Source organism: Pholcus phalangioides, unplaced genomic scaffold (assembly GCF_987345545.1).
Source record: "Pholcus phalangioides strain wild (caught in Gottingen) unplaced genomic scaffold, Ppha-v1.0 ptg000009l_1, whole genome shotgun sequence".
Taxonomy (NCBI): domain Eukaryota; kingdom Metazoa; phylum Arthropoda; class Arachnida; order Araneae; family Pholcidae; genus Pholcus; species Pholcus phalangioides.
The window spans coordinates 1070194-1084885 of record NW_028301602.1 but is presented as its reverse complement, the minus strand read 5'-3'; the positions used below and the strand labels follow the sequence as shown (position 1 = coordinate 1084885).

The following is a 14692-nucleotide window of genomic DNA, read 5'->3' as shown; positions in this document are numbered from 1 at the left end:
AGGCTTTCAAGAAGACAAATTTTGATGTGAACTCATTTTTCTCGTTCATCTGAATGAATAAAAGAGTGTACAAGTGGCAGAAAAAAAATCTAAACGGTTTCTATAATTTCACTCTGCAATTTGAAATAGGTCAAAATGACCCGCCCAGTAAATCTAGTGTTAAACTGCTCTGGAGAACCACTGATAAGCATTGATTAGGGAAAGGGGGTCCAGCAGGTGGAAAAAGTTTGAGAACCCCTGGTATATTTACTTGAGGGTTTAGTGGAAAAAGTTTAATACCGTTAGATAAGTCTCCAATCTCTCATAACTATCTGAACCACAAACTTCAAGTAGACGATCAATCCATTTCACAGGAACCATCTGAGAATCAATAAGAAAAATAATGTTTCACAACAAAAGAAATCAATATTAATGAAAGGAGGAAAAAAAATAGCTTCCAATTCTTTAAGGATGGCACAAAAAACACTATAATAACTCAAAAAATTCAACAATAAATTAATAACATAAAACACACAATAGAATGCAAAATAAAATGTTCTGTACGTTTTTCAGACACGACATGGGCAATATCGTCCCCTGGTGGACAATAGAAGCTACAGATTTAACATAGGATCCTACTTGAGTAGGGACGATGAGAGGAAAAAAAATTCTGGAGTAGGGGAGATGGAATAAAGAGCTTGGGGAACTATGGTTTAGCTGTTTGATGCAATTTTGATTTTTTCAAGAAAGATTTCCCAAAACAAGTAGAGGAAAAGAGACATAGCTGATTTCTATATTAAATAACTATCAATGTTGGTATAGGCTCTGCCAGCATGAGCATTACTATAGAACATTTTCTGAAACTTTGAAATGCAATAACCCCTCCTTATGCAAAGCCTTCTTTTAACACTCAATAACTGAAAGAAAACAAGGCATTTCGAAACAATTAACTTTTACGATTTAACTTCATTGATACCAAAGTTTAACCTGATAAAAAATCCCTTTCATAAAAAAGCGAAAATAGGAGAAAAGATTTAGCAAAATGCTACAATGCTAATGTAATGATTGATGGTTGGATGTCTACTCGTTTCGTACCTCCTGTACGCATTTTTGCGAAAGTGGCTACTTCTTCTTTCGTATTCTACAATTTTCTTTTGCATTTTGCGAAAAATGCGACCATAGCTTAAACCCTGATTGATACTGTTGCAGATTATTTTTAACAGCACCATGGGACCCTGACTTACCTACCAATTTCTATACTTCCAAAATTAATAGCACTAAATTATATTATCATGGAGCCCCTTATGCACTTAATACGCCCAGGATGTGTTCAGAAGGACCTTGTTGCAGCTTGCAGAGTATGTACAGTAATCCCTTGTTACAATGTCTTATTATACATCATACATTCTAATAGAACTGTTGAAATTTCACTAACATTATAACCAGGATCAATTTTTTCCGAAGTGGGCAAAATCACTCTCTGGGGGAGAATAAAAGCTATAGGTATAAAATAAAAATCCTAAGGACTGTGTTGAGTGGACTGACTTTTTTGCATCGGTTTTTAATAGAGATAATGATATTCAATATCTTGGTATTGAATGGGGTAATAAGATCCTCAACGATATTCAAGTGGAAGATGTGGAGGTCCTAAACCTTCTAAAAAATTTATGTGTAAGCCAAGCACCAGGAGATATCTATCCCAGGGTCCTCAGGGAATGTGCTAATGAATTGTTGGGGCCAGTCGCAAAGATATACAGGAATAATGTTGCTGAGGGTATCGTCCCGAGAGATTGGAAACTGGCTAACGTTGTTCCGATATTTAAGAAGGGTAGTAAAGAAGCGGTGTCAAATTAGCGGTGTCCAGTGAGTTTGACGAGCTCCCTCTCGAAAATTTTGGAAATTATCATCAATAGGCAGTTTGTGAAGTGGATAGACGAGAATAATGTATTGTCGGATAATCAGCATGGGTTCAGGAAGGGGAAGTCATGTGTAACTAACCCCCTTTGCTTCTATGATTACATGATTACATGAAGGCTTTGGGTAAGAGCAAAAATGTCGACGTTGTTTACCTTGATTTCCAGAAAGCATTCGATCGGGTCCAACATGGCAAACTCTTGAAGCGTTTACACGAGATTGGAATAGGGGGCAACATGCTGAATTGGATAGAATTGTGGTTAAGAGATAGGTTGCAACGAGTTATAGTGAACGGGGAATGCTCTGGTTGGACAGACGTCACAAGTGGAGTTCCTCAGGGAAATGTCCTTGGCCCCATACTTTTTTCACTTTTTATCGACAAACTCGATCAGGGTATCGATGGGATTACTAGCAAATTCACAGATGATGTGAAGCTAATGGGGGTAATCGGGAATGAAAGCGATAGGGAGTTGCTCCAGACCAACTTAAACAGGATTGCAGCATGGGCAAATGAATGGAGCATGACGTTTAGCGTAGATAAGTGCATGGTCCCTCATTTTGGTTCGAACAACCCACGGTTCTCTTACGAGTTGAATGGTGTCACTATCCCGGATGCAACCAGGGTCAACGATTTGGGTATTCTCATTGACGAGCGGCTTAGGTTTTCTGAACATTGTTCAGTGGTGGTCAAAAAAGCGAATAGAATGCTTGGTCTCATTTTCAAAAAGGTCTCTTCACGTTCTCCTAAAGTCATTCTTCCGCTTTTTCGAGTCTTAGTTCGTCCTGGACTGGAGTATGCTGTAAGGTTTTGGAGACCATACCTACAGAGGGACATAGACTTGGTTGAAGGGGTGCAGAGAAGAGCTACGTGTGTCCTTATTGGCACACAGGGCTTGAGTTATGAAGAGAGACTTCATTTTTTGAATATGTTTACATTGGATGAACGCAGGTGTCGAGGAGATATGATTGAAGTGTTCAAAATTTTCAATGGGATGGATACGATGGACCATGAACTTTTAGTACACCGCCAATTGACTGCTTTTAAAAGGGGACACCAGTATCGATTGTTGAGGGACAGTGCAAGGCTATGGTGTCGCAGGGAATTTTTCTCTAATAGGGTTGTTAATAAATGGAATAGCTTACCCCCGGAGGTAGTAAATTGTAACACAATTGACACGTTTAAAAAGAAATACGATAAACATGTTGGGGAAGACAACCATAAGTATTCTTTATGGGCGTTGTATAATATTTTATCATGTGTATATATTGTTTATGATTTGTGTTAATTGCATTTTTAATTGGTTGCTGTATTTTTGAAATACCATATATACTCGTGTATAAGCCGATCCCCCCACTTCAGGACCACCAAATCCGCAATAAATTGAAAACCCGTCTATAAGCCGACCCCCAAAAATCTGTGCATTTCTGAGAAAAAATTCTTATACTTTCATGCAAAATGAATAGCTTGCGGAAATTTACATTAGAAAATGATTCAAACTTCTTAATCCGTTTTTTCTGAGTCTTCAAGCTCATCGTAATCCATGAGATCATCATAGGGGGTGCGGCATCTTCCTTTTGATCTTCATCTGGGCTGTCATCACCATTGTCACTTTCAAAGAGGATATCATATTCAGTTCCGTTCATTGCATTGCTGATGCAACACTTTTTGAAGGAGCGGATAATAATTACGGTGGAAACAGAATTCCACGCCTCATGTACGCTTTGGCCCACTAGGCCAATGTCAGGTTTCTTCAAGGCACCACTTTTTGTAGTTTCTTTATCATCGGAACTCATCCATTCAACCCACAAATTCCTTAAATAGTTTTTGAGAGGATTGCAGATGCTCGCATCTAAAGGCTGTACAATCAACGTTAGCCCACCTGGTATCAAAGCCAATGATGTTTTCGATTTCTTTGCCTCGGCTGACATTATCGGTTCTGCGGGTTCGAACATATCCCATACCAATAATGCCGGTTTCTCGAACCCTGCTACAAAAATGACTACTTGGGTTCAATATTTTTTCATCAAAAACTGACCCGAATATAAGCCGACCCCCCTACTTGAGGAACGAATTTTTCCACAAAAAAACTCGGCTTATGCACGAGTATATACGGTATATGGCAACCATATTGTTATGGGCATCTTTTTATCAGCCACCTCGTTGGGCATTTTGTGTGTTGTGGCATTGTATTTGTATTTGTAAACCCAGAAGGTGGATGATATAAAAAGTGAATCTCATTCAGAATCTGAGGAGTAAGATATTGTAAAGAAAGAATTTAAATCCAATTTTGACAATCCCGAAACATCCAATCAAGACGCTGCACATCTTTGGGTGAGAAAGGCTATAACGAGAAAAGATGGCTCCCGCATCGACATATACTACGGGATTGAAGGAACTAATTTGAGGTTAGGATCTAATAAAGATGTCTAAGCTTATTGCAAATCTCATAATATCAAATATAATAAAAACTTTTTTGATTTCAGCAGGGAAAAATACATACTCAGATGTAGTGAAAAAATAATATTGATTCTAATATTACACCAGAAGCTTGTTTTGTTGACATTAATATTCCAAAAAATTATAATGCTGCATCAAAATCTCCGCAACAGGAGCAGTGGCATAAAGCCGTGCTGGATGAAATGCAAATAATGTTGGATAGAAATGTCTGGGATTTAGTGCTTAAATCCGATAATACACCTATTGTGGGGAACAGGTGGGTCTATACCGTCAAGAAAAATGAAAAACAAGAAATAGGACGGTATAAGGCACGTCTTGTTGCTCAGGGATTTAGACAGCGTAAAGGGGAACAACAAAGAAAGACGATTTACGACAAAGTTTTTTGCCCTGACGATAATGTTTCAATAATACGATTATTTGTCACATTATTAGTTTGTTTGCTTGGCTGGACACACTGTCAACTTGATGTAAAATATGCATATTTATACGCTAATCTCAACAAAGAAATCTTTATGCGTCAACCGCAAGTTTTTACCAGCAACAAGTACCCAGATTTTATCTGTAAGCTGAATAAAGCTATTTACAGACTGCGCCAAAATGGTCGAGAATGGTTTTTCGAGATTCACAGTATTTTAGAAAAACTAAATTTTAAAAAATTGAATTGGTGTAATTGCGTATACACTTACAACGGCAAAGTAGTATTATTACTTTACGTGGATGATATTGTTCTTTTTAGCAAATGAAATCATGATATTGAAGAGACTATATCTAAATTAAAATCAAACTTTAATTTAAAAATATTAGGGAAAACTAGGAAAAAAACTCCTAGGTGTCAATTTTGAGGAAACTGAAGGAAAGTTTTTCATTCATCAGGTAGATTATATCAGTAAAATATGTGATATTTTTAGAAAATTAAAATTTCCTATGTCATCTTTGCCAATCGCTAAGGGAACTTTGTTATCCAAATTAAGCTGTCCCAACTCCGAAGCTGAGACCAGAGAAATGGCAAAATTGCCATATAGAAATGTGATAAGATGTTTATCGTATATCGCTGGTCATACTAGGCCAGATCTCAGTTTCACCGTTAATATCCTCTCACAATTTCAAGAAAATCCCGGATTGGCGCATGTGGAAAATACAAAGTACTTGAAACTTGACTTGTCTAACATAGAAAATTTTAATATCACATGTTACAACGATTCCGACTTTGCAGCTAACAGAGACATCGTGTTTCCATGGATGGTATCATTTTGTTATTGGACCGTGTACCTATCATGTGGAGGACATTTAAACAGAAGTGTGTGAGTCTTTCAACAATGGAAGCTGAATACGTCACCTTGACTGAAGCTGCAAAGGAACTGACGTAGATTGTTCAAATAATAAATGAATGTAATGATTTGAATTTATTTAAACTTCCTTCGAATTACAAAAATGAACTCTTGTGCGACAATTAAGCAGCGAGATAGTAAATAATAGTAAAAATAATCTTTAAATAAACGAAACCTTTGTGTAAATACGGATTAAAAGATTTCTTGATAAAATTCTCATGAAGGTTTGAATATTATGTTTAAGAGAAAGATCATTAAAATTTTCGTAAAGTTTTTTATATATGTCAATATTTTTTTTTTCCGATACGATTTTGCATTGAGTACTGTTGAATTTGATGTTGGGAAAAAAAGGGTGATCTTTTGTATTACGATTATGAACTTCTTATTTTCGTGATCATGTGAGGGAGGGCAACTATTAGGCAGAAATGCTGATTTTCTTCTCCCATGATCACAAATCTTATGTTGATCCGCTCGCTTCGAGTGATAGATTTTTTTCCCTTCCTTTTTTTTTTACTTCTCTCTGATGCTGATGTCATGATCTTTATTTTTGAATACGGCACAGAGTGAACCTGTTTTTCATTGGTGCTTTTGTTTGTAGCGCCAAGTGGGCAGATATAGACTGACTGATATGTATTTGTATCTTCTTTTTTTTACTTACTTGCCGTGAATAAAACCGGCTTTGATGCCGATAGTTTATTTTTAACTTGGCCTGACTCGACTCATAATTTTTATCTTAAATTTGATGACTGTATAAGAAGTTACATACCAATTTCAGTCTTACAAACTTTCTCTGTCCCAAAACATGCACAATATATCAAGCTGTTACTGTATATTTATTGGTTTAAAATGAAGATTCCCTTCCCTATAACTTACACCAGCAATATCATCAATATCAGACAGGTTAATTCCATCCTCACCCTTCAACCTGTGGGCGCTCTGAAGAACAGTGATTGCTTTCCGCATATCACCATCTGAAGTCTTAACAATTGCATTCAATACCTGGGAAGGAAAAAATGGATGAGAATGATGACTCAACTTTCATATAATCATAATATACACACTATTAACATTTTGGCCCGGTGGTGACTTTGGTCATAAATGCTACTCAAGTTCAACTGATTGTCCGATTCAAAAAAGTGACTTCGATTTCTTGACCAATATTAGTAATAAATTTACGAAATTTCTGTGCATACTGTTATTCAAAAAGTAACTGAAACTATTTTAATCAGAGGGTGCATAAATATTTCATGACTAATGAAAAAAAACAATTTTGTTCAATCAAAAAAATGTTCTACTAGGCAGTTGATGTAACATGGGAATTCCTTTTGATTAGAATTCTGGTTGTCATCGTAGCACATCCGATTACTTACAGGCCGTTTTTTATTTAATGCAAAAAATATTTAAGGAATTTCTTTAAAATATAACGTTTTAAATAGTAAGAATTTCATTGCAGACATTATATTTTATAAAATACAAGAAAAATTAGAAAAAATTTTCAATCAATAACATATACACAATTACTTCATCACCACAATTGACGTTCTCTTCATCTGAAATTTTTCTCAATCTTGACACTACGATATCTGTAGATAATGGCTTGAATCGAAATTTGGAACAACGAGATGTGATGGGCTCAATGATCCTAAGGTACAAAAATGTAATTTAAAACACTGGTAAAGAGTATGATACAACAAGACTCATGGATTTGATTAGTTTAATGAACCACTAATTTTAATGAGTGAACCACTACTGTTGATCCAATATAAACATACAAATACAACGCCATAACAGGCAAAATGCCCAACGAGGTGGCTGATAAAAAGATGCCCATAAAAATATGGTTGTCATATGTTTCAAAAATACAGCAACCCAATTAACAATACAATTAACACAAATTACAAACAATATATACACATGATAAAATATTATACAATGCCCATAAAGAATACTTATGGTTGTCTTATTCTAAGAATGGATAGCTTCTCGATTTACCCCAACATGTTTATCGTATTTCTTTTTAAACGTGTCAATTGTGTTACAATTTACTACCTCCGGGGGTAAGCTATTCCATTTATTAACAACCCTATTGGAGAAAAATTCCCTGCGACACCATAACCTTGCATTGTCCCTCACCAATCGATACTGGTGTCCCCTTGTAAAAGCAGTCGATTGGCGGTGTACTAAAAGTTCATGGTCCATCCTATCCATCCCATTGAAAATTTTGAACACTTCGATCATATCTCCTCGACACCTGCGTTCATCCAATGTAAACATATTCAAAAAATGAAGTCTTTCTTCATAACTCAAGCCCTGTGTGCCAATAAGGACACGCGTAGCTCTTCTCTGCACCCCTTCAACCAAGTCTATGTCCCTCTGTAGGTATGGTCTGCAAAACCTTACAGCATAATCTAGATGTAAACACAGTGAAAAAAACTTACCTACTCACATAATTACATATGAGACAAAACCTAGTGGATTTTGTTTCTTTTTCCATAGTCCTCCTTAGAGCAGCCTAATAATAATAAATTGCTGAAAATTAGATCTTTCATGCATAAAGTAGACCATAATATATGCAAATACAAAGACCACAATGGGCAAAAAGCCAAATGAGGAGGATGAAAAAAGATTCCAATAAAAAATATGGTTGTTAAAAAATCTAAAATACAGCAACCCAAAAAGAGTTCATACTAATAACTATGAGAAAACATAATGCACTGCCCATTAAAAATTATGGTTGTCTTATTTAAGTATGTGAATAGCTTCTCGATTCATCTCAATATGAATATTGTATTTCTTTTTTAAACGTGTCAATTCTGGTAAAATAGTTCATGCCACCAGGTAGTAAATAAATAGAAAAGCTTATCACTCATAAGCTATTTCATTTATTTACAACTCTGTATCAGTTTGTGATAGTGCCTAAAAAAGATGGATCACTGAGGCTTTGCATTGACCCTCTCCACCTGAACAAAGAGCTTCAAAGAAAACATTACACCCTTCCAACCATAGATGACGTACTGCATGAACTGGCACACATGTGGACATGATCACAAAATGTGATCCATAATGGGGTTTTCTGCATGTGGTGTTAGACGAAGAGTCATCACTCTTAACATTTTAAACTCCATTGGGACTCATCTGTTGGTACAGACTTCCGTTTAGCATCAAGGTGGCTCCAGAAATCTTTTAGAGACATATACACAAACTTCTGATAGACTTAGAAAGTGTCATAGCAGTAGCTGATGATACAGTCGAATCCTGTTATAATGAACTCCAAGAGACTGGAGAAATCACTTTGTTATAACGAAATTCCGTTACTAAAGAATTCCAGATTTTTACATTGTTCCCATGTAAACTTATCTGAGGGATTAGAAAAGTATTTGTTAAAACAAGATTTTCGCTATAACGGTATTCGTTAGAACAGGATTCGACTGTATCATCATACATGGCAGAAAAGAAGCAGAACATGACTAATGACTAAAGATTTAGATGTTTCCAACACAGATGCATAGAAAAAGGAATTAAGCTAAACAAGGACAAGTTAGAGTATAAAGCACCCCAGCTAACATTTTTAGGACACTGGTTGTTGAAAGATGACATCACTCCAGATCTGAGCAAGATAGCCATAGAAAACTTTCTAGACCCGACCTCAATCACCTAGCTAAGGAGATTTCGGGTATGGTGAATTGTTTAGGAAGGTACATACCTAACTTTGCTCATATTGCTGAATCACTGCACAACATTTTGAAGTCCGGGACTACGTTCAACTGGGGTCCTTCACAAAAAGCAGCCTTTAATGCGATTAAGGCATGGGTTGATCATACAACACTGGCAATATTTGATGATGAAAACTTACATGTCACACAGTAATGTGATGCAAGTGATTATGGAATAGGAGCTGCAATGTTCCAGATGGATAAACCAATCACATTCACAAGCAGATTCCTGTCTGAGACAGATCAGCGGTATGCACAGATTGAAAAAGAACTGTTAGCAGTTGTTGTTAGTCTTGAGAAATTCCACCATTACATCTACGGATGGAATATCACCATTAACACTGACCGTAAACCTTTGGTGGCTATGATGTCTAAACAATCTCTTGATAAGAGCAAGACACTTATGACTTCAACTTCAGGTTCGTTCCCAGAAAGGAAATTCCTATGGCAGACACTCTTTCAAGAGCTCCTTTAAGGGAACCACTTCCTCAACATACAAACACAAATACAATGCCACAACAGGCAAAATGCCCAACGAGGTGGCTGATAAAAAGATGCCCATAAAAATATGGTTGTCATATGTTTCAAAAATACAGCAACCCAATTAAAAATGCAATTAACACAAATTACAAACAATATATACACATGATAAAATATTATACAATGCCCATAAAGAATACTTATGGTTGTCTTATTCTAAGAATGGATAGCCTCTCGATTTACCCCAACATGTTTATCGTATTTCTTTTTAAACGTGTCAATTGTGTTACAATTTACTACCTCCGGGGGTAAGCTATTCCATTTATTAACAACCCTATTGGAGAAAAATTCCCTGCGACACCATAACCTTGCATTGTCCCTCACCAATCGATACTGGTGTCCCCTTGTAAAAGCAGTCGATTGGCGGTGTAATAAAAGTTCATGGTCCATCCTATCCATCCCATTGAAAATTTTGAACACTTCGATCATATCTCCTCGACACCTGCGTTCATCCAATGTAAACATATTCAAAAAATGAAGTCTTTCTTCATAACTCAAGCCCTGTGTGCCAATAAGGACACGCGTAGCTCTTCTCTGCACCCCTTCAACCAAGTCTATGTCCCTCTGTAGGTACAGCAAACATACAACATCATACAGCAAATGTGGTGGATTCGATTAAGAACATCAGAGTGTTACTAGTGTCTGACCATTACCTGCTTATAATGCAACAGCACATGCAGAGTGATTACAGAAAGTTAAACACCTTATATTGGAAGGTTGGCCAGACACTAACACAAATATCAGTGCGATGGTGGGGCATATTTTTCATATCAAGATGAACTGGCTATTTCCAATGGCATTATTGTTAGAGGAGATCGCATTGTAGTGCCAAGACCACTTCGAGCTGAAATGAAGAAAAAAATACATGCCAAGCATCAGGGCATAAATGCATGTCTCAGACGAGAGAGAGAAGTTGTTTTCTGGCCGAACATGCCAGGAGATATTCAGCAGAATGTCAAATCATGTGGCATGTGCGCTGCCTTCGTACCAGCCCAGCCAATTCCAACGATGATAGCCCATGACAACAGAGCATCACAAAACCTTGCGCCATTGCATCCTGGAGCTTCAGTGCAGCACAAGAACCCTCTGCACAAGAGACCGATGAAGCTTGCGTAACAAAACAGATCAGCCCATGCACGTACAAGATCCATACAAATGAGAGCTCCACATTGAGTAGCAACTGAAAGGCCAGTCGTAGCCCAGGCTCTGACCTGGTGGGATGTAAGCCATTTACCCCGAGGGGTTGGACCACGCTGGAGAGATATTGAGAAGCAGGCAATTCATTAAACCGTGCCCAACAAGATATGGAAATCAAGCAAAAAGCTTCACAGCCAGCCTGTCACCACCAAGACACTGCGACAACCTACCTAAGATGCAAGAGCTTGAGTAAAAGCCAGAAAAAAGTGGTCCTAAATCTCCAGCAACCAATGAGGTACCACCCCAATGACAGGCTCCAACACCACAGCAACAGGTAAAATTCCCATTATCACAGGCAACCCAAATGGATCTTACATGGTCACAAGATCGTGTCATCTGGTGAAGCCTCCATCCAGGCTGATGTACCTCTCACAAATTATAAGAGAAGCATATCATTTTCCCCTAAAGGAAGAAAGATGTTATTAATTTATCATCATTATTAGCATTATAATGAGTCACGGAATGGCAAAAGTGCAGCATTCGAATGTCGGCCAGGTTGTTATTGTCATGTATGTCTTTGCTGGATGTGTATTGAAGTTTTTGTTAAGTTCTCATTCGTAATCAATGTAGTATCGTACCACTAAACACCCTCAACCAATTCTATTTCACTCAGTGGGTATGGTCTCCAAAACCGTACAGCACACACTAGGAAAAGACGAACTAAGTCCTGAAAATAGAAGGATCACTTACGGAGAACGTGAAGAGACCTTTTTAAAAATGGAACTGAACATTCTGTTTGCTTTTTTGACCACTGCTGAACAATGTTCAAAAAACCTGAATCCCTCGTCAATGAATATTTTCAAATCTATGATCCTAGTTGCATCCGGAATAATTCTACATTCAACTCATAAGATAAAGTGGGTTGTTTGAACCAAAATGAGCAATGATGAATATGTCAAAGCTAACTAATATAATCCAAAAGTGCAAAAGAAAGGTGCCATTTTTTTCTAATCAAACCATAATTCTGCTTTTCAAAAAATTTTCGAATCAATGGAACAAAATATACATACAAAAAATACAACGGAAATTTAATTATGATAAATGAGGGGTTAGTGATCAAAACAGCAATCACACTATTCTTCAATGATTGTGCTTTGTTTCTGTTCCCCCTGTCCATATTATGATTACCTTTAACTTAGTCTGAAAAAATATTTTTCCCCCAAGACTTAAAAGCAAAAGACTTTCTAACTACAAAAGCAACTTGAAGTTGTCAGAAAACTACATATTGCCTATTCGGCATGATAAAAAATTAAAGTCTGAAAATAGTTTTGTCACACTGTGACACATTTTAATGACAAATATTTGTTTTTAAAAGTTGTTTAAGCAGAAAATTCTGTTGCTAGGAATCTTCACGAATGATAAATGTTCTATAGAGACCATACAACATGAACTTTCAGATGTAACACACACAAAAAGACTTGATATATCATGTTTCTAAATGAATTTTTAGAATGAATAAACTTTTTTAAAACAAAAATCAAATAAATTGAATGCTTCATTTTTTTGCATAAAAATAAATAAGAAAAATTAAGGTTTATTTGTTTGAAACATTCTCATAAATGAATGTATCAGAATACCAGTTCTGATAAACATGTTTTAGGACAATACATATTCATACAGCATTGAAAGCGGAAAGTTTCTTCACTGGCTAAGCATAAGCATCAAATTTCTTACTTGAGCAGCACCTGTCATGGAATCTGCTTCATCTAGTACCACAATTTTATAAGGTGGACATTTTCTTCCACTATGAAAAAAAAGGTATTATTGCGCACGTCACGTAAACAAATGCAGTAGAGAGCACACATTTTAAAATTAACTTTTCTGAAAATATTCGAGGACTGTGGCAATGTTTCTATAAAAATATATAGAGGTGAGGTATAACATTGCAATAAAATCCTTCTTCAAGAACCTTCATTTTTCCCAACAGTTCTAAATCAATTAAAGATTTTTTTTGTAAAAGGCAAAATAATGCTTTGATAACTTCATTTCTTTAAATAATGTTTGAGAGAATAAATTTTGCAAGATTTTATTTAACTATCATTCTTTACCGTGAACCATCACTTCAGTTATATATGTTACTGCTAAAGCCTGAAATTGGCTGGTCACCTGGCTAATGTCCGAAATTCTGTGGAATTTCAGAATTTTCTTTTTGCCCAAAAGTGGTTGATTCTAATAATATTGATATCAATATTTCAATTCCTTTGATCGCTGATAGTCATAGCTAACCATTAAGTAATTATAAATGGCCATAATTGTCACACAAAAAAATGTACTAATTTGGCCATGACCCCCCAAATTATACCTTTTCTTTGGCTAGGGATCTCCAGCCACTTCTAGATCAAGTTGGCCACAGCCAAAAATTCAGGTATTGGCCGGGCTAACTGGCTGATTTCTTTCATTGGCAGTAGCACATGTACAATAAAACCCCTTTTAACAGTCACCTCTCTGCTACTAACAAATTTTTTCTGCCCTCCCTGGTATCCACAAAAATGGAATTTGTTCTGTGCATATAAAGGGTGTTTGATTCAAATGTGACAATTTTGTTAACAGATCCCATACTTTACAAGGACAGAATAAGATACATCAAAGACTAGAAAAGCTTGCAACACACATTAATTTTGAAACTTTTTTTTCTACTTCAAAAAACTAAAAGGGGATTTTCTGACAACATAAATCAGCAAATGTGTTTAACCTTGTCGGAGACATGGAATGTCGCTTCATCTGAAAAAAATTATCCTGGAGAGGAAATCAGGTTCACAGTAAATAATATTCCCACAGAACAATTTGTGCCTTTTCCTATCTCCTTCCCTACTATGGTGAAATCAAATGGCTCATAGTTTTATGAAGTAAAATAATTTGATTGTGCATCTTACACACATTCAATGTTTAATATAAGCTATATAGAAATAAACTATAGGCTATATATGAAACAATGGTGAATTGAATTGAAAAAAAAAATTCGATTCAAAATATTGGGAATTATTGATAAATGTGGGCTACACAAATTTTACCACCCATCTCCTACATAGTCTCATTTTTCTGACCATTCATTCCTCAAATTTACAGCCAGTCTGCTGAGCCTCCCCTCACCCCTGTAAACACACCTATGTCTCTAAAGCCCTGATCACATGTGCAATAAAACATCCCAGGAAGTTCCTGGTAATGGGAATTTTTGCTATAAACCATTCAAATGACGTTTAGTTTATGCCGGTAATCTCCCTCTTCTTTCCGGAAGTCGTCACTGGTTACGTAGGTTGAACGGAAGTGATTGATTCAAGATGGCTGACGAAGGAGCTTACAGTAGTTTTGGCGGCGCAAAGGATTATGGGAGAGAAGGTCGGTGTCGACCCCAAGAAAGATGGACTTTTTTGATGAGCTTCTCTCCCACCCTTTTTTCCCTTACGAGGAGAAAAAAGTTATCACATGCTGGCAGGGTTGTTTGGTTTAAACCTTGGTTTTAACTTTGGTTTTTTTCAAAAAATCAAATAAAAGTTGCCTAAATATCATTTTTTTCCTTGAAAAATATCATAATGGTTCATTATTAGCCAAAATGTTTCATTTTT

General features: G+C 36.4%; 1 protein-coding gene across 1 annotated transcript in view; it reads right to left on the bottom strand.

Moving 5' to 3' along the window:
* LOC149081600 (replication factor C subunit 4) overlaps positions 1-14692 on the bottom strand; it is a 49662-nt gene that overhangs the window by 20074 nt on the left and 14896 nt on the right. The window contains exons 6-10 of the mRNA XM_089237006.1: positions 12804-12873; positions 8118-8191; positions 7201-7321; positions 6553-6678; positions 280-360 (exon numbers count right to left, since the gene is read on the bottom strand). Of these exons, the coding sequence (XP_089093132.1) occupies positions 280-360; positions 6553-6678; positions 7201-7321; positions 8118-8191; positions 12804-12873 (472 nt within the window). The remainder of the gene's footprint in view (positions 1-279; positions 361-6552; positions 6679-7200; positions 7322-8117; positions 8192-12803; positions 12874-14692) is intronic.